A 21137-nucleotide genomic window follows, 5' to 3' on the forward strand; every position below is an offset into this window, starting at 1 on the left:
AATGGCAGAAATAAGGAACAGTAAAAAGGACAGGACTTGTTTAAAGAAGCTTCTAATAAATGATGTGTGTTACGAAGACAATGACATCATATGGATCAAGTAAAGGTAGAGAAAACCTGCAGACTCCCAAGGGAGTTCTTCTGCCCCCAGCCCAGCCTTCTCCAGCAGCCCTGCTGGATCCAGCAGTTAAGCTCCCCATCATCACAGCTGCTCTCCTTAGTGTGGGTCCTGACAGCCTATTCTCCACACCCAATCCCATCTGTGGGCAAGAAGAGCCACAGGATGACCCAGAAGATTCCATGCCATGGCCCTCCATTCTCAATCAGATCCTGAAAACCGGCTACTGGGGGACCAGTGGGACTGAAGGGCTGAGTACCAGTGTCTGGAGTGGGACCGCAGGTCACAGCACGTCTACCTGCTGCCAGCTGCTGGAGCGGGTGGGTGTTTGTACCTGCCCTAGGACTGTGTATGAGTGTGCAAATGTGTGTGTGGGTGCCTGTGTGGTGTGATTAACTGGCAATCTTCAGTCTCCACCAGCTGGAAAGTAGAGGGGCCTCAGGTCTGGGCTGTCATGCGGGGGAACCTTTGATTTTGGGGTGCCTGTGGGAGAAGACCATGAGGAGGAGGGGACTTGGCTGTCTGTGCCTCTGCCTGTGTGAGTCCCATGTGTGGGTGCTGTGAAGGCAGCTTGTCAGTGTCAGTGAGTGACCATCCGTCCTCTGTGTGTCTGTGTGTGTGACTCTGGGGTACATGCTCCGATTTGATACTGGCTGAACCTAAAAATGGGAAAGCAACAGCCATGTTCCTCAGCCTAGGAAAGAGCCCATGGCACTGGGCTGGCCTCCAGTAGTTGCTCCTGCCAGAGACAGTTTTGTTTTGGCTGCATACTGTCTCCAAAGGAGGCCGAATATGGCAGTATTTCTGTAGTTATGTGTGAACTACTCAAGGAAGATAACTCCACACTTCTGCCTGAGAGGTAACAGCCTGTCAGCTGCTGCACCTGCACTCCTGCTCTCTTTGGCAATTGGCTGTCCATCAGAGAGATTCAGAAGATCTCAAACTTTAAAGAGAGAGGATCAGAGAAACTTGTATCTTGAAATGAAATATTTTTAAATAAAATTGCTCTGTTAGCCAAAGCAGGTGCCTTCAGGACCTCTTCCTGATACGCATAAATTTTAGTGAAGTGAGCCAATGCCTTTATCATCAGAACCTCATCTCATGTTCATGGCTGAGATTAACTGCAGTCAATCTAGAGCTGAGAACAGTGTACTCAGAGATGCAGAGGGCTTAAATTTACCTTTTTTACTGGTGCTTCAGGGTAAGAAGATGACAGCCTGCCTCCCACTGGCTGATGTGGGAGAATGAGCATGGCTACTTGAGAGATAGAAGACACACTGCCACTCCTGCCTGCTACTCCCTCTTTCCTTTCATTAGAGTCACCACTCTAAGGAAATTAGTCTGTTTATGTGCTGGTTCATGTTCATCCAGACAGGCTTTGCACAAATATCAGAAATCTGGAAAGCAGTTTTCAGTCCATGGAGGGCCAGGAAGAGATCAACAGTCTGACAACATGCAGAAATTTTCCTGTGGTGTCATCTTCCTGAAACATCTGCTGTGAAGTGCTTCTCCTCCACAGTTTTATTCTTGATTAGCCCTTTCTCTGTGTCAGCTTTATTCTATTTTTATTGGTTAGAGTACAACTCAGAGCTTAAATAATTTCTCAGATTAATAGAAGCAGAGTATTTCTATCCTTCAAAACCGGAATGAAAGTAAGGAAAAGAAATGTCAGCACATTTAAACTGGAGTGTACAAGGTTGTGAATTTCATGGGGGCTTCTGCTCAATTAAAGTATTTTTAAAGTTGTGTAATCCTTCTAGTACTCTCTTTGGCCTCTATGCTGTAGAAGGAAAAATAAAAACACAATAGCTTTTCATGCCTTTCTGTCCTAAATGTCAGTGTGAATAGGCTTAAATGTGCTCTGATTTCTTGGTGGGCATTTTATTTCCAGGCCATTTGAGAGAGTAGTTACTCAGATTTCTCTGCTGTCACACAGAGCGGAGGAGAGGAGCTGAGTGTTACTTCTGCGGTATCATAAAGAAGTGGAGCATTCATTCATATTCATAATTAACGGCACAAACAGCCGCACATGCTCTGTCTGGCTCCTCTAATTTGTGTTAGCTTCCTTGTTTACACACATCCAGTGATCACTTAGCTACTCTTAAGGAATGGGAAATGTTTCAAGGTGACACTGCAGAGATTCCCATGCATGCTCCCTCCCAGACATTGCACTCCTTTCCAACACAAGCACCCCTTTCTGTGCAACAAACTGGTGCTGAGGCCAAGCACATACAGAAATTATGCTCTGAAGTTTTTAGTATTCAAGTCTGAAGGTGACTTATTAAACAATAAATCACAAAGCAGTAAAGACAGAAATTCAAAAACTGTGCTTTCCCAGTACATCTAAAAAACAACCAAAAATTTTTCCCTGACAATTTCCCCAAAATTAGGGTAGACCCAGAGCCTTGCAATTACTGCAAGCATGGAATCTGACTTTTACAAAGGGAAGATGAATTGTACTCATATCAAGATCTGTGACCTGGTGTAGTGGTTTGGTCCAAAATACTCATTACTATGTACTTTGTGTGAGATAAGAATTAGGAGAAAGCAAAGCAGGCACAAAACTTGAAAGAATATAAAGAAGTTTATTGACAGACCTAAAAGAAGGGAAAAAAAAAAAAATCATACCACACCTACAGAACTTTTGTCCTCTCCCCACCTTTCCTCCTTCTCCCACTTAAAAAAACAATCCTTGAGATGTTCAATCTGTTTACCACTTCCATAATAACCTTGTTCAGTTCATTTAGGGAGAGGAGTTTCTCTTGCTCATGCTATGGAGACATCTCCATGAGAAATTCTCTCATGGCTTCAGTATCACGAGACAGCCACCCGGGTTGGTTCTCCGCTCGCATGTGAGAGTCCCTTCCCCTGACTTGCAGCTTTTCCCACAACTGCTTTCGAGGGGTCAATCTTGAGCTACTGGGACACCATTTTAAGGTTGAGCTGTTCAGAAACAAAAGTTCTCTTTACCCATCTCTGGGAGCATCTTCATCTCTAGGAATAGAGGCCCTCCCCTTTTCCTGGGAGACAAGGGTCCTCATCATCTCTAGGACTATCTCCGGGAGCATCTCTAGGAACAGAGGTCTTCTTCCGATTGGAGCAAGAGTCCTCATCGCTTCCATCTCTCCCTGTTCAAATTTCTCCTCAAATTACAGCTGCTTCAGCATTTGCTTATTCCAGCACAAGTGCTTTCTCTCACAAGTACAGTTTGAACGCTCTGCCCCCATGCCTTCATGAAATTACAACGGGTACTTTGATATATCATAGTCCATCACCACCATAACTTTACAACAGAATTTCAGCTTTAAACATGTCCTCTTTCTCCACCCTCAGGATTTCAGGTCTTCTTTCTTTACTTAATGTCTGCAGCACTCACAGCACTAAAAGGGTTAATCTCACCTGGGCCTTGCAGCTGGAGTTTGCTGATCGCTGTTGGTCACATGATCTTTGCCAGACAGGGGGGCAGCTTCAGCTGAATCTTGGCCGCACTGGAGAGGGGGAAGCTGGGCCGCTCTGTCTGCACAAAGCAGGGCTGGGGGGGTTCCACATGTGGAACAGGGCCCATCGGCTCCAGGATGGCTGTGGCCTGGCCCGGCCCCAGCCTGAGTAGGTCCTGGCCCGGACCCGGCAGGGCCCATTGGGCCCTGTATGGGCCCAGCCCAGTTACCTGTCCCCAGGCCAGAAGCAAGAGACAGTGCGTCCCAGGGTTTGTCCATTCTTAAATGTGGACCACAGAGGCGGTCAAAATTCTAAGTGGCTTAAAAAATTGTCAATATTCAAACTAGCCAGTTGATAGATTCTGTTAGGTCATAGAGGAAGCTGTAAGCACCTCTTTGCAAAAGACTCACTTCTGGGGTTATGCTTGCTAACCCATGACACCTGGGATGAGATTTCCTCTTTTTAGTGGTCATTAATCCACCCTTCTCAGCAAGATTGTTACCCTTGTCTGCCTGTTGCATTTCATTCAGTGAAAGATATTGCAATCCATACCAGGTGTTTCCAAGTGCTTTCCCAGCACACTTACTTCTGGGATATCTCTCAGTGTCAAGTCTGCGGGTAGTCATACTGAAGTCTCACTAGGTGTAAAGCTCTATCATGCAAACAAAGTCACTGAAGCTTCTTAAGATCTGTAGTGTTCCCATTTGTGTGTATGCAACAGAAGATTATGCAATAACCCCGGCAAGACTGTGTACCTGTTGGAGAGTTACCCTTTGTGCTCAAAATCAAGGTTATATTATTGCAGTAGGGGCAGGCTAAAGCATGGTTATAACATAAAGGATCTTTGAGTTGCTGTATTTTATGTGCGTATACATATATGTATGTATATGTATATTTTTTTACTGTTTGTTTCAACTAACTATTTAGCAAACTTGAGTGAAATTCCTGCAGACAGAAATCATGTTGCAGGATTTTTGAATAATAAACCTCCTGCTTGTATGCTAAACTGGAGACAACCAACAGCATCTGTTGGTGCAGCCTGAGAGCTTCTCATGACTAGGGCAGAAATGTCCCCCTTATGCTCTGCCACTGTGCAGGAGGGAAGTGCAGAGCCGCCTGCTTCCACGGCAAGCAGGATGCTGGGCATGACACTGGGCCCAGAGCATCTGTGGTAACTGCAAGCTGGCACTTCTGCCTAGGAAAGGGGCTGCCAGCTCTATACCCACATTTCAAGCCTATTTCCTCAGGTCCTTCTGCCAGTAGTGACCATTTGTGGCTGTTTTCTTGTCTTCTGCTGAACTGCACCTCCTTATCTGCTCATCTAACGACATGCTGCCATTCAGCACTTCCCCTCCCATTTCTAGGGTATATGTGGTGCCTGCAAGAAGAATGGGAGAATGAGGAGTAATCCCTGTGTCAGTAATTCTTTAGGAAGCGGGAATGTCAAAGCACTTCTCTTCCTGGTGCTACAGTTCAGAAACAGTGAGAGAGCTGTGGACTGGCTCCTATAATCCCCGCTGCTAGTATCTGTACCCTTTAAATCTGTCTTTGGAGTCTTTTCCCTGGGAAACCACTCCTGACCTCTGTCTGAGATGAGTGGTGAAAAAACACGGCAGAAAAGAGCTGTGAAAGTCACATTGCTCATTTCCAACCTAAGCAACATAGATCTTCATTCTACTTCATCTGCTTGTGAGGTTATGGATAAAAAGTCTGGTCTAAATGGTCCCTATCTGGCAGCAAGAAAATGGTAAATATTTGTGCTGTTCCTGCAGCTTTATTTTTCTGTTTAGCTTTTGCTTTACCTTTCACATCTCTTTTGGTTACCTTTCTTTAATATCTATGTAGATTGCATTCCCTTCTTCCAGTTTCCTTCTGCAAAGCCCTCAGCAATATTTGGTAGTTTCCTTTTCCATATTTCAGTCCTGGATCTCAACATTTTGCCATTTCACTGTTTAAAGTGATGTATGCCTCATATTTACTGGCAGAGCAGCTATGGATGCTGCTGTTGTTTTTCAGTTCATGCAGAAGCTTTCCCTCTGCTTTACATGGCACTGCAATTGTGGAGGTTTTTCAGTGTCTTTTGCCCACATGATTAACTCTAGCAAACAGAATGCTATCTTTTGCTGGGATGTCCACACTGTATGGTCCACTTTCCACCCAATCATGGAAAGTAGTTCTCTAAAATGAATTCTGAACACTTTAAACCTGGTGAAACCTGTAAAACCTTTTTTCTTCTCCATCTTTCCCTTGTAAATTCTTTCTTAGTACTCAATAAACAGTTCATGCTAGGCTAGGGTTTAAACTAACTTCTTGTCTAGCAAGGAAGAAGAGTAATCTCCACTAAAAAACTGCACGGGAAATCTGAAATATACAAGTGCACATTCTTCCATTTGCCATCTGTCCCTGTTCTTTGTTTGTTTCTCAGTAAACAGATGACTAAAAGTGGTTTGGGTTTTTTTTAAATTTTATTTTGGAGTCTTATTTTCTTTTTAAACACTTGAGAACAGGGGTTTTTTTCTTTCCACTGTTCCATCATTTACGTCTGGAATCTCAGGTCCCTGGATACATTGTCATGAGTTACATCTGTGTGACTATACAATATGACCAGGTTCTTCCAGATGGTCCATGCATGGAGAGTGTAATGTTTAACATAAAATTTGCTTATTTGAAGATAGCTAATGTTACACTGGAATTTTCATTTACCCAAAATGTAGGTCACGGTTGGCAAAATGCACTTATTCAACACACAGTTCTATGAAAAATACCAACGTGTTTCGGTTACTATTCTCTGTAATATGCTCACCACCCCGATGCTGCCTGTTCCCAGTCTCACCAAGATGACCCATATGGGTTGAAGCCGGCTCTAGTCCATTGCTGTCTATGTGCCTTAACTAACTTGACTGGCACAAGTTGTTCAATGTTGCACTGTCATAATATTTTAAAAGTTTTCAAGTGGAGTCCAAATCATGTTGTCATGTTGGCAGTTTTCTATAATATATCTAAATCCATGTCTTGGTAGCAGGCCATAATTTTATCAGCAAATTGCAAAAAATAAGTGGTATTTTCAGCTGTATTTAATTGCTTCCCCTCATTAGAGAAACTACTCTTTAGAGAACCCAAACAAATTTTCAGCCATTTTTGATAATTTTGAACGAATGACCAAAGACAGTAGAGTGAATTTCATTATTAAATTTGAGCTGGCTTTTCTGAAAAGGCTTAAGATGTACACCTAAATCAATCCAGGCTGAAACCAGGAGAAGTAATAAAATTAGTTCCTTTCTTTGGCTATTCAGCTTCCTGTTCAACTATAAAATTGTTGAAACTAATTAATACAGCACAACCATTGATTATAAAAATACCATATTTCTGAAATATGAGCTATAAATATAACTGTGTTTTAATGAAAATTGACATGCCAGTTCCTAGGTCTTAAATGAAATATGATGCCTTATTGTGCAAATAGTCTGGAGTGAGGGAACATTGTGAATTACAGAAAGCTCTGTGGTAATCTATGACAAAAGGGAATAAATCATAATTAATAATCTCTAGATTCCATTCCTTTTTTTCAAAGCATCATTAGAAAAAGAAACAAGACAGGAGACTCAAAAGAAAACCCAGAGGATTTGTAAGAGGAAAAGAAAGTGAATTGAAAATTAGTATTGTCAATTTAAAAAAAAATTAAAAACCCATATTATAGATAATTATTAGCAGGCATCTACCACTGAAGGAAAAGTCTAATCTCTAAGACTGACAATTTTAAAGGCACAAGAGATCTGTAGTCCTAAAGTTATGTTATCATTTTCTCTTAAATTCAAAAGAGCTATGAAACCTGCTAAGGAATACATGTAATACTCGGTTAAGTTTATTGAAATAGAGCAAGATCTTCTGTGTAGCAACACACATGATACCTGAGAACAAATTCTGTTTCTCTTGAGGAAGGCCATGGTAAAGCTTTTATTTTCTAAACAGGAAGATATTGCACTCTACTGCCTGGCAGAAGCAAGCCCAAACTCCTATTGTAACCTTTCGGATAGTGTGCAATCATCAGTTAAGAGGATGTCTTTAATCAGCTGATGGTTGACACTTGCTGTACCCTGGACATTCATGAGTGACTTATCTCAAGTCTATGGAAAAACTTATGTTTTCAGTGACTTCAGTGAGGTGTAAGTGTTTCAGAGGTGAACTGTGGTTTGTAACACATGATATTTTGTGTTATTGTTAGCCTTTCCAACACACTTCAGTTTAGAAACAAGCAGGACAAGAGGGGACAATTGTGCTATGACAGGTGTACATGCACCAGGTTTGGCTAATACAAATAGCTTAAGGGTCCTCAAGGGCCTTAAAAGCACTGCTAGATTCACCAACAGATCTTTTCAATTACATAACACACTGTGACTTGACTGTAATGGCATTAGCTATATGTTTTTAATCCAGTTTACTGTCACTGAAGACTTCATGCATTGTCCTTCAGGTCTGCTTTCTGAAAGCTCTGACAGCCTGGGTGAAGCCAGGTCTCCAACCTATTTTTAACAAAGTTGCTTCTCTTGCTGAGCTTACAAATTTATTAATAGAGTTCAATTCTTTCAAGCTTTACATGTTAACGCAAAATGAGACTTACGCAATCAAAAATCTCAGTTGTCAAGTGGCTAAAACTCAGGTAGTGACAAGCTTTGGCCTGGTTACTGTGTGATGGCAGTCATAGCTACATTAAACTAGTAGTATCTGCAATTAAGTTGTGATATCCATCTCCCTGTTTTAACTCTTTAACAGGCCACACTCTGTATTGGATATAGCAGGAGAAAATGAAAGGTAGATGATGGTCAGTGTATTATAGCAGTATTTCGGAGATTTTCTGAGGAAATACTGCAGATGCTTGATTCTGCTGCAAATCCTATGTTCTGGTTGTGTCATATCTCTACACACCTTAGACGAGTCCAGCTTGTCTGTAGTATGTGTATTGAGTATTTACACACTCTTCATCATCTATCAAAGCATATCCTTAGTTATTAAATGTTGAAAGGTTAATGTTAACCTCCATTTAATCAACAGCACCAGCCTCCATAAACAGGTTTTCAGTCTAGCCACTGGCTAGTTTTGTACTGGAATGGAGGAGAGATACCTAGATGGTATCTACAAATCTTTCTCAATTTTCCTTTAAACAGCTTTACTTGAACATTCACCTTTATGTTGCACACAAATCTGGATATCTGGAATAAGCTGCAGCTGTTTTGTAAGCTATTCGTCATAGAAATTTGTAGTTTTTTTCTCTGCAATAATTGACTGCTGCTATTCATATCTGGTTTGAATCAACTTATTAAAAGGTTTGGGGGATAGGATCCATTTCTTTCATTTTGTGGGACCATGGTTCATGAATTAAATTTTCTGCAAGCTGAAGCAGTAGGAATTTTGTCAGCAATGACTGAGAAAAATGAAAAGATACAGTTGTTTGGTTTCAACTTTAAAATCGCAACCAATCCTGATATGGAAAATACATCTTTTTTTCTAGTTTCATTTCAGTTTTCAGTATCGTATTTGTAGTGGCTAAGCATTCTCAGTAATGATGGGGCCTCAGAGTATGAGAGAGATATCCTGTCTGTTAGAGTGAGAGACAGACATAGCCAAACAAGTAGCATTGTTTAGTGATGGTGGGTGCTTCTTGAGTCTGACACAAATGGTTTAAGGTCTTTTCTAGGTTTTTGTAGTTGGTGTAATGCACTGTGGACTTTATTTAAGTAACTGTCATTTATAAGAAAACACTCACAGCCAAGAAATGATGTATTCAGAATGCTTGGGGCTTTTTTTACTTGGTGTTTGGTTTTGGTCTTCAGTTTTCATTTTTTACTGAGGAGGAACATAGATCAATTACAACTTAGGCTTTTCAGAACTTGTTATTTTATTCTTGGCTCTCTCAGAACTTCTGTCACTGACAGCACTCAGGCTGGAGTTGGTGTGCAAGCACTCCTAGTGTTTTGATCTCTAATTCCTGCTCTCTTTCCTTTTGAGCAGAAAAAAATAGTGCTTTAAATTCATATATGAGTTATGTTCTATTCCACCACCATGAGTAAAGCAGAAAAATGGCCCTAAAAACGTTGCTTAATCTGTTGGGAAGATAAACTTGCATAACGACAGGAAGCTGTTCAGGAAAGAGAAGAAATTGGAGAGAAATTTTTTAATTTGGTTTTCCCATCATCTTAATATAATAAGCAAAGCAATTTTGTACAGCAGGTCAAACAGTCTACAAATGCAATTTATCAGCACCAGAGAGATATGAAAGGAAACTGTAGCATAGGGGCCCTTTTGCTTTTAAGGAAAGGGAATGCTGCAAAGCTCTGTTTCCTTTTGCTCTTCTGTCTTGCCTGAGCCCTCAGTTTAGGATTGAAGGTGGAACTAAACTCTCATTTTGTATGCTTGTTAGGAAAATTGTATTATTCTCATTATTCTTTAATCTGTTATCTCTTTAAAAAGGGTGAATGAACTCTTTATATAAATCTAACATGTTTAGCTACTCAGTGTTACTAGCAGCATTATTCCAGGAATCCTCCATGCTGAGAAACTGTTAAAGTCCTAGGAGTTAAGTATTGGATCCAAAGGGCATTACGAAAGTCACATTCAATATACTAATTCACGTAAGCCCGTTCCAGAATTATCTGGCTACCTGTGATTATAGTTTCTGCACAACATGAGATAATTAACCACAACAATGGCAAAATCATGTTAAATACCATCCAGTACTCCATAACCATGTTACTTGAGGAATTAAAACCCCCAAACATTTCTTTCCAAGCTTTGTGTGCCCTGATGCTCTGCTGCTAACAGTAATGCTGAAGGTCACTTGGCATGAATCACTTCAGTGCTCTATGTCAGCAACCAGTCAAATCCTGAGTCTGCCTTGGTGAAACTTGCCATTCAGACCTGCTCTGGGGTAAAGAACATGAACGTCACAGGCAGCTGGTCTCTGAATGACCTCTCTTTAGCCTCTGAAAACCTTCTCAGCAGATTTATTACTGTGGAATACAATAAGGATTTAGTGCTGAACAGAGTCAAGTGCTGCAGTAGATGAAGATCTAAGAAGATGAAGAGCTAGAGTTTTTTTCACAGATGTGTAAATGTGTGGGCAGGGCCCAGCTTAGCTGCTGGGAAGGAGCAGCAGATGAAGGAAGTGTTGTTTACTGAGAGCTTTACGCTTTCTTCCCTCAGACCACGCCTGTCAGGAGAGGAGGCCAGCTCCATGCCATCCCCCATCCTGGTGCTGCCATGAAGGCACCCCACCTATCCTCATGCATGGTCCCAGTTCTGCAATCAGTGAGGTCCAACTTGCTTTGGGACTGACTTCTGGTTATTTTTCTTGTTCCCCTTCAAGTTATGTCCAAACTGTTCATGCTACATATGCAGTAGCAGTGTGGTATGAAATGTTTTACTATTGAGGGCATGGAAAGCAAGCAGTGAAGTTGATCATTTTGATCTTGAAGGCAAGATTTAAAAATCACCAGTGGAACACCTTCCAATATAACACTTTTCTTTTTTCCAGGATTATCTGTGTACCAAATTTTCCAGAAAGATACACTGCAGGGAAGGAATTACCTTCCCACTGCTTTTCAGCTGGACCAAGGGAAAAGCAGGCTGCTTCAAGAACTTCAGTGTTGCGAACAATAATTTTGCTATCTCCAAAGAGCCCCACACAGGTGTCTGCCAAATGTTTATATCTTTCCTGGGATACTATTTGTTCAAGTGTTTTTATGTGGAACTGGGTAGCACATAACAGAGTGCAAGTGCATGCTTACTGCAAAGTGAAAACCTCTGGTTCAGCAGATACAAGCACTCTTTCCCAAGTATTGTGAGCATGCAGAATTTCAAGCTGCATGGGAAATGGTCAGAGTCACAAAGCCTTGGCATTGCTAATGTGGTCGTGATGAGTCATTGCTTGTTGGTAATGGAATTCTTTAAAGAAAAGAGTGAGTCATCTTGTGCAGTACCAAGCAGGAATTGAATTGCTTCTGGGCATAGAATTACAGGAAAGCAAAGCCAGGGAAATCCTTTTAGTGCTGCAGTAAAAGCACACAGATTACAGGTGCTGATGCTAAATTGATCAGTCAAAGAGAATAGGAGAGACATGTGACTCTTAGTGCTAGCCAGAGAAGCATTTTAGCTATAATGTCCTAGATGACCTCTCAGTAGGAAACTCAGCTGTGCTTTGTTGCTATTCTGGTTTCTGACATGGGAATCTTGTCCAAGTCTGCCAGAATGATTTGAAAGCAGTCTTTGTGATAGCACAAAATCTTATCTCAAAGCATTTTAAACTGGACTTAAATTCAGTATGGAAAGAAATTACATAGAATGGAGAATTTTGTGGCACGGAATCACCACCTAGGGTCTGGAATACGGGGAAGAACATCTCAGTAGATTAAAAGCTACCTTTCTGTCTTCTTGATCTTGAGTTGCTATGAGAACTGCACAGTCTCCCTGTAAATTAACATCTGTGTAGCGACTTAATAATATCAGGGCTGCCTGAAATTTGTATAATGCTGCAGATTGAAAGTTGTGTCTTTTATCTTCACTGCCTTGTCTCCTAACAGTAAAATGTGCTTGTTTCATAGAATCACAGAAGGGTTGAGGTAGAAGGCTATCTAGAGATTCTTAATCCAGCCTTACTCATACAACAAGAGTCAACTAGAGTTGTTTGCTCAGAGATGTGTCCAGCTCAATCTTGAGCATCTTCAAGACGAAGATTTCACAGCTTCTCTGGCCAGCCTGTTCCAGTATTTAATCACATTTCAAGTAGCTAAGTTTTTCTTTTGTTTCTGGTTTTGGTTTTGGCTTTTTTTTGTTGTTGTTTGATTGTTTGTTGGGTTTTTTTTGGTTTTTTGTTTTGGTGGTTTTTTTTAATGACTTTTTTCCTCAGATTTGCTGTATATAATGCATCTATAGCTAGACTGGAGTGTCAAAACTGATGCAGATGCATTGCTCACCAGCGATAAGGGCTGGTTACCCCATGGCTCAGGGTATAATTCACCAGAGGGGCTTTGCAGGTTGCTGCTGTTGAGAGCATTATACACTGTGTTGCTATCAGGCAGCCTGACTCATGCCATGATGCATTTCTGCAGCTGCAGCAGTGCCATTGCTGCTCCTGAAAGTAACCACCTCATAATACGGAATGAGCTGATTTGCTTGTGGGAGGCTTTGTGTGACTGTGGGGCTTGGCACTTCTTGCTGTCTGCTCAGAGCAATGTCTCAGTGCCTATGAAATAAAACTCATACTGCTTTTCCCAGGCCTCGCCTTTCTGTACAGTGAACTAAGGCAGGTGTGCTTTTTTTCCTGATCTCTGTCACAGTGAACATTCTCCGTCATAGTAAACAGGCAATTTGAAAAAACTCAATTGCTTGGTAGCTGTACTAACCAGGACGTTTGATGCCCGGTTTAAGCCAACAAACTGAAATGGTAAATGTTGCCTGGCAATTTGTATCGCTGTGCTTACAGTATTTTTCATTGTCTCTTCCAAGTCTCTCATTTCTGTGATGTCCTCAGGAGAAGCTAGTGATGCTGAGAAGTACAAACAAACTGAACCTTCCCTGATCTTCTCCAATTCTGAGATAAGGAAAATGGAGGTAAAGTGTGTAATAAAGCTGGGGCTCATTAGACAATCCCTGACTAGCTGGCCTGGCTGCCTTCTGAACTGAGAGGAACATGGGTTTCAAAGTAGGACATGATGACATCTAAGCCCTGTATGTGAAATTGTATGGAATATTTCTCTAGGTGTGGGGTAAGTCTGTAGGTTAGATGTTTTGAGATACATTGACACTGACCTCTGTAATTTATATAATCTGTCTAATATTCTTGAAGTATCTTAGTCCCTTTGGATCATGAGGACTCTTTTAGAGTCTTTAGGACAATATCAGTTCAATAGACTTGTGAAACTACTTGTTTGATTGTGGTTTTCTGATTATATTCACCATCTGAGTACAGCACCCAAAATCTGAACTTCTGGTTTCCATATGTGTGCATGTGTTTCTGTATGATCTGTTTTCATGAAGTATCAGGTTTTTCAGATCCCTGTGGAGAATTTCCTGCAACACTGACGAGAAAGTAGAATATGAAAACAATTTATAAGAAGTGCTAATATTAGTTTTGAGAATACTTGTGCCATTGTATGCACACAGTAAAGAATATTGGAGAGGGTTCTGCATTTGCTGTAGCAGAAGGGGGAAAAGCCTGGAAAACATCAGTACTTGATGGTATTTTAGGTATCAGTTTAGAAGAAGACACAATGATGGTGCTAGACATTTGCTGCCTATGTTGTTGCACAGCAGGTTTGCGAGCATAAAAAAATTAGTGAGTTTGTGCAAAGATGGTCCTTATTTCCAGCATTAGCAACAGGTAGGACTCATAATACTTCTCCTTTCCTGGCAGTTTTTTAAAAGCACTGGTGAGGAGTATTGATGCAGAATGTACAGGCTGTGGGGTTCAGAACATGGGACTTCAGGGCCAGCTTTTTGACTGCTGAATGGGAACAGTGATTTTTCCATTATCCCACCATATTTGACAGTTCATGCTGAAAGTCTTTCATGACAAAATCTGTTTCATATTACATAAACCATGTGCAAGCTAGTGGAAAAATGCTACTTCTGAAATTATTCTTTAGTAGTTTCTGCATTGGCTGTCTTTTGCCATTATTTGGGAAAGGGCAGGAAGCCAGAGGGAAGAGGAGCACAGGCAATCTCTCTCTGTATCATTTCATCACTCACAACATGAAGATCAATCTGAACAACTGGGAACATGGTTGCCACTGTCAAATACTGAGTATGTGACATTTTGTTTTCCGTTGCTATGTGTACTGGATGGTTGTGTCGCTACATGCATGCTGTCTTCCTTTGATTCACTTTCCAAGCAGGAATTGGAGGTGAATGTTTGTCAGCTGCTTCTGGCAGTTTACAAAGCATTAGCCTTTAATTTTTTTTTTTTTTTAAACAACTATTCATCTAATTTTCTTCTTGTCTTTCAGCTCAGTTTCCCTGTGCTTTCCTTGGTTCCTACTGCGATTTCAGAAGCATGGAGCAGCTGCAGTGCTGACCTGCTGACTAACAGGTTCATGAGACCTCTGTAAGTCTTTGTTGGTCTTGTTTGGCTTTGCTTTGTAATTAGAGGAGTATCCACTGGTGTCATAAGTGCATCTGAAGCTTTTGTCCTCTGCAATGCTTCTGCAAAGAGCTGCATGTCCCAGCAGATGGAGTAAGATAAACAGCAAATGCACAGCCATTGATATGTGCTGGTTCCCATCACAATTTGAATGCAAATTCAAATGGATTTCATACTGCTAGCAATATAAATATATATATAGATTGTAGTCAGCTGATTGGAAGGGCCGGATACTTGCCCCTGCTTTGCAGTTCTGTGAGTTAGTGTTAGCTGGGATGGCAGATGTCTCAGAAGTAAATTAGCAGTAACAATCAACTGGAAATCGTGTATTTTCCCAAGGTCCACAAGCACCCTATTGTCGTACAAAGAGAGATAAATCCAGGAAGGATGTTACTAGTTCTTAGGGAATTAGTTATTCAGTCTTTTATTAATGGAAAAAAAAAAAAAAAAGGGATATTTTCCATAATTCAGCATCTTTTAATATAAACCAAAAACTATGTCACAAGGAGAAACCTTGTATTATTCAAAAGCCCATAATTCTGCAGAGCATTTTGCAGGCATAAACAACAAACCTTGGGTTACTTACACAATCAAAAATACATGTCTTTTCAGTTGCCTATTGCGGGAGTATGCCAAGAACCGAGCCAGAAATTACCCCCAGGAAGTTTGTTTTTGAAAATAGGCAGGTTGTGTTAGGATGCATGGTGAGCCTGTGGGAGTTAGAGGCTATCCACATGCCATGTGTTTGAATGTCATTGTTGCGCTTGCTTAGGCTTGTAAATTGGCCCTTGAAAATGCCAGAGAAATAATAATAAAAAAAAGACAGGGATCTAATCCATGTTTATTTTCTTGAAGTTTTCTTCTGTTGTTTTGTTTTGTTTTGTTTTTATTTTTAAATACAGTTCCTGCTTCTATGAGTAAACTGGGAAAACTGGTAGCTTTCCTGCTTGAAAATTCCCATATCTTCTGCTGTATTGAAATTATTGTTCCTGGTGCTGTGAATTGTTACCTCTGCAGAAGATTATGCTGCTTTCTTTCCCTTAATAAATTACTGCTTTTTCTACCCCATCTTTTTTACTACAGTTTGGGCTTTATTCAGTGACTGAGATCATAAATGCATATGAGTGTATTTTAGCAGTTAGCAGCCATCTTGCAAAAATCTTGAGTAAAAAACACGTTCGGGTATTTTTTACAGGACTTCTGACATGAAGTAATAATATAAGGCCGTTGAATAAACTGTCTATGCAGAATGCTAGAAGGTGAAATTTGTACTAGAACTATGATATCATATGTCTGACTAAACTGTATAAAATTTATAATTTTCAAGGTACATTTATCACAGTCATTCACAATCCTACCCCTGAAAAAAAGAAACAAACAATAGAACAAAAAACTCCCCCCACAAAAACCCTCTCATATTAAAAATACGTACATTACTTAATCTGTATACATATATATGTGTAATTTGATCTTAATATGGTTAGATTATGTAACTGCTGTTTCTTTCCCTTTCTATTTTTAGTTTCTCAGCATGACTGCAGTTGTCTACAGAGATAATTGGAATATTTTTGCTCCTGTTACCCTAACGAGGGAGGGCAGAAGTGTTGTTGCTGTTTCACAGATGAAGGGAAAAGAAGTCAAGTGGATTTTCTCAAGGTCACACAATGACATCTGCAGCAGAGCTGTGATTTGAAGCCAAATCTCCTGAACCACAGAATTTTGACTATTAAAAGATCAGAATATATTGGCTGTAACAACCATGAAGACACGCAAATCAAATGCATAGTTTTTATGCCTTCCTTCCTGCCCCCGCCCTCACCAACATAACAGCAAACTGTGGGCTTTGTTTATACATTGGTCCAGCAATATAATAGCTCTTTATCATTATCCTTGATAATGCAAAGCTTGGTTGAACTGTTCATCCATTCCCGTAATTATTGGCATGGGAATACAGCACAGGAACAACCATTTTCAAATGAGTATTTATTTTGAAGTAGAAACATGCCTCATTGTTTCTTTCCTTAAATCAACTGGGTAATAAAAGCTAAGACATTCAGCTCCTGATCCTGAAAGGAAGGATTCCAGGTCGTTCTCAATTTCTACCTTTAAAACTCACTTTTGCTGAACTGCGTTCAGAAAAAGTTTAATTTATGATACCCACAGCCTGCCATTATGTGTAGTAGTGATGTATTTTTCCTATGTGCTCCACTGTCTCCCTGCTCCTGTTTGGCTCTGTTCCTTTAAACAGTCAGCATATTTGGACAGAATATCTTTTCCTGCTATCCTGTCTTGCTTTCAGGCTTTGGGGGCCGATTGAAATGCAAACCAGAAACAGGGAGTTGCATCCTAGACATCCCTTGCCTTTTCCCCACTGACTGGAGTTGTCCCCACTGGCTTAAATCAGCACATAAGTCTGAGAGGCTGCCAGCATTCTGCAGAGACTGAGTGGTTCTGCTTACCACGTTTTGGGGTAGATCTGTTCTGATACCTTAAATAACCTGATCTTCTGACAGTTTGGTCTGTCTACTTTAGCACTCAACCCTTGCATTTTAACCTTGTTGTGTTATCCCCTATCTCTTGTGTGTTGATTAGTTGAGAAACTGGAGCTAGGTTAGTTCTGGTGTGCAGAACTGTAACAGCTTTCCCCCACACCTGGCAGTTTCTGTTCTCATTGACAAATCTCAACTCCAGAAATACTCTGTGTTTTTTCTTTTTTATTTCTTTTCTTTTCATCCTTTTCATTTTTGGCAGCTTGGTCTGCTTCTGAACAGTTTTCATTTAGGGTCATATTTCTGCTGACTGCAAAGATTCTGCTGATTTCTGCTGCTTCTCTGCTTCATTTTGTCCCTTGCAAATAGCCAGTGCTGGACTCTCTTAGAAAACTTCACAGTGGACAACTTGGGCAACAAAAGATATAGGTATGTACAACTCTGAACTCTGGAGGCCGTAACACTCAGTGAAGCCTTCTGGACTCACTAACATCCTCTTTTCACTCACAGAAGAAAAATCAGAGGGAAATGCCATGTATAGCGGATTACTAGTTCCCTTGGTCCCTAAGCATTCATTTCTGTAGAGAAGAAATACTGGGAAAAGAAACAAACTGTTCTGAGCTGGAAGAGTTTGCAGCCCTGAGTAAATGTGGAGCAAGGCAGGCTACCAGTGCAGTGCCAGGACATTAAATTATTTATTTCGCTTGAACTGGCCTAGTTGGTCTGTTTTGAGAAGGTCGCTATATTGCACTATTATGCTTCCATTGATACGGCTGAAGGCCTGGTGTATCTTCATCAGCACTTCAGTCATACGGTTTTCACTGGTTTTGAAGAATGCATTGACGTGACTAGGGACGTAGCTTGCTCAGATTTAGGGGTGCTTCTATAGGCAGCAAGGTGTGTTGCTGTTTTTCAAGGAAAAGGAATATTGTCAGATTTCCCCGTTTAGTGAGAAAAGAGGAAATTGAATAGACCCAATAGTTTAGTTCTGTTATCCAGGTGATCCCATTCATGACCAGAATTTCCTGGTCTAGGAGAAGGACCTCATGTAAAACCCTCTTGGCTGCAGGTTGGACAGGGGTGTCTGGGACTGGCAAGCTCCTCTCATCACAATAGTCCTTCACCCTACTACACAGGTGTTCAAAGTAGAGGTGTAAGTGTGTCTGTAGATAAGCAGTTCTGCACTACCATGCCAGGCTTTAATGTTTTCTGCAAAAAAGCTCATGCTAAGTCAAGTCCCCTTAACTATTGCTTATGTGTTGTCTTGATTTCATCTGCTATTTAGAATACTTCTGTAAGAGCACCTGATTGTTAGCCTTGCTCTTCAGTCTTCCTCTGCTCAGGACTCTCCTTGATAATTGCGTGTGACTTCAACACCTTTCCCTCACCTAAGCTTTGGACAGAACAGCATATGGAGATTTTGCCCAGCCTTTCCTCTAAGCATGTCCATAAGAGACCTCTCTGCTCAGTAACAAGGTGATGAGATTTCACTCTTGCACATACGGTTTGTGGGAGCAGTAGGGAAGCAATGTGTTCCTTAAATGTACCTCTGACAGGAGAGAAAATGGCCTCAAGTGGCAACAGGGGAGGTTTAGGTTAGATAATAGGAAAAATTTATTCAGTGAAGAGTGATCAGGCATTGGAACATGCTTCTCAGGGAAGTGGTGGAATCCGCATCACTGGGGCTATTTAAAAAACATGCAGATGTGGTGCCTAGAGACATGGTTTAGTGGCGGACATTGCAATGCTAGGTTAACAGTTGGAGCTGATATCTTCATGGTATTTTCCAACCTTAGTGATAATATGATTCTATGGTGCTATGATTCCAAATATCTGCAAACGCTGTCTGTATCCACATGAAGTTGGTGACTTCATTGTTGACAAATAAATACTATTTCTGAAGCAAGAAAACCCCCACAAGAACAAAATATGGTGGCTTTGAATGGATGCCTGAAAAACAGTGAGAATATGCCAAGTTATATATTTTCCCTAAGAACATACCAGCTTGCATTTGCTCAGGGGATTTTCTGAATAAACTGTTTCTTTCTTGTTTAAGAGAATCTGTCTGTTGCATTCCTCTGGTATTTTTCAGGTTCTAGCAAACTTCAAGATTTTAACTCTTTTGACAAGTAGTATTACCAGCATAATGAGATGTTGTATGAGGAGCTACCTCTTCAGGATTATTTTGATCCTGGTCTCTTATTTTTCATGTAATACTTCTTGGAAGTCATGGTGACCTGGTGATTGCTCTTGAAGAGCTCACTTTCTTTTGCAGCTTCCATGTGACCTCACACATCACTTCTAAACATTCCCAGTCTGCTTTAGCCACTCTATGCTTTAGATATTTGAGAGCTTTTCAACAGCTCAGCAGAACAGAGATATTTTTCCTACTTCTGTCTTCGGTCCCTTTCTTGTGCTGTGGTCTCTGGCCAAAAAAAGGCATACAATTCTAAAGAAGATAACAGAAACTTACTGTTTTGCAAGGTGTCTTTCTGTGTGAATGAGTGTTTTAGGTCGCTCACAGAATCACCAGCAAAGGTACTGGCAAAAACAGGTTTAATATAAAAGTGAAATCATAATGAATAATAAAAAATTGGACTGAAACGTAAGATCAATTAATCTGAAACTAAAATCAACCAAAAATTATCTATGTGGAGCCTGGGGATGGAAAAGGGTAAGGATGGGAAAGGGTAAGGATTCAAAAAACAAGGGAGGTCATGCCACTGAGCCAGATGACTCTCTCCTGTGCAAAACCTAGCCCTGGACTTGAACAGTAGTTTGTGCCTAAAGAGTTTAACAACACTAAAACAATGATCTAATTTAAACAATTTACAAAAGATTCTATAGAATTTACTTCAAGCCCTCTTTATAGCCCTAACTTACCTACTATCCTAAAGTACTTAAGAATGTAAGATTCCAAGTAAATTTTCTGTAGCATATTCACACAGACCTACAAGGTACCTGTGAAAATTCTCCCTCGAGCTCGGTGAAGTGCTCATGTCAGATGTCTTTGCATCTTCTCAACAGGCAAAGGGTTGAGCCTCAAGGAGTGGGGGTATCAGCCCAGGGTCTGTCATCATTGTTCAGCAGTGGTCATGCAAGTGCAGCAAATATGAGAGTTCTCTGGCTCTGTGAGTCCTTACTCAGATGGAGATGCTGGAAGTCAAAGGGTCTCACTTAGGACCTCTGTTTATAGGTTCATAAGAACGTTGGCTTTTAACACATTGACATCCTGGCCACAATCTGAGTTGGTAACTTTTTATTAAAGTTCAATAACAAAAATGTTATTCCTCTTGGGTTGTTATTCAGGTGAGAAAAATGAGTTTCCAATGGTGTTTGTTAAAACTAGGAGCTCATTAGACAGCACCAGTTCCTGGGAGCAGACCGTGTTTCTCACAAACTCAAATGGAGCTAAGCTCAGGTGCTGTTCATCAAGACTAAGGCCGAATGAGCATTTCTGAGATCGTAGTGTGGCCTGAGGTTAAGGACAGTGAGAGATGTTACCAGGCTTTCTAATGCTTCTGGGGTGTTTTTTTTCCAGTGGGTTTTGAGCATTTTTAGGTTTGAGTGGGTTTTAAATTGCTCTTGCTTTTGCTCTAATGGAGCAAAACTAACTTCTAACCTCTAATGGAAGGAAATTTGTGTAAAGGAAAACGTTTTTCAGCCCTCAGTTTCCTTATTTTGATGGAAAAAAGAGACTATGGGCTGGAATACTGTATAATCACTTACAGCAAAAGAACTATTTTAAATGCTTTTTTCAACTTCAGAAGAAATTTTGCAAATGTTAGTTGAGGAACTTCCAATATATAGATTGGACTTGCTGTCATGTAAGCATCTGTTTTCTGTCAAATATTCCTTGACACACCTTCTGTCCATAATTAATCTCATGAATAGAGCAAATGCTAAAAAAGTGTTCTGCCTACAAGACAAAAGTCAGAAGTCTTGCACTGGTATAAACAGTC

The 21137-nt window shown here is 40.7% G+C and overlaps 1 protein-coding gene across 1 annotated transcript in view; it reads left to right on the plus strand.

Annotated features, from left to right (window-relative positions):
* PCGF3 (polycomb group ring finger 3) overlaps nt 1-16250 on the plus strand; it is a gene marked incomplete at its 5' end in the record, with an annotated part of 166123 nt that extends 149873 nt beyond the window's left edge. The window contains 2 exons of the mRNA XM_082301805.1: nt 14553-14650; nt 16209-16250. Coding sequence (XP_082157931.1) covers nt 14553-14650; nt 16209-16221 — 111 coding nt within the window. The 3' untranslated portion in view covers nt 16222-16250. The remainder of the gene's footprint in view (nt 1-14552; nt 14651-16208) is intronic.
* Between the last annotated feature and the right edge of the window lie 4887 nt (nt 16251-21137).

Source organism: Coloeus monedula (assembly GCF_965178545.1).
Source record: "Coloeus monedula genome assembly, chromosome: Z".
Lineage (NCBI taxonomy): Eukaryota > Metazoa > Chordata > Aves > Passeriformes > Corvidae > Coloeus > Coloeus monedula.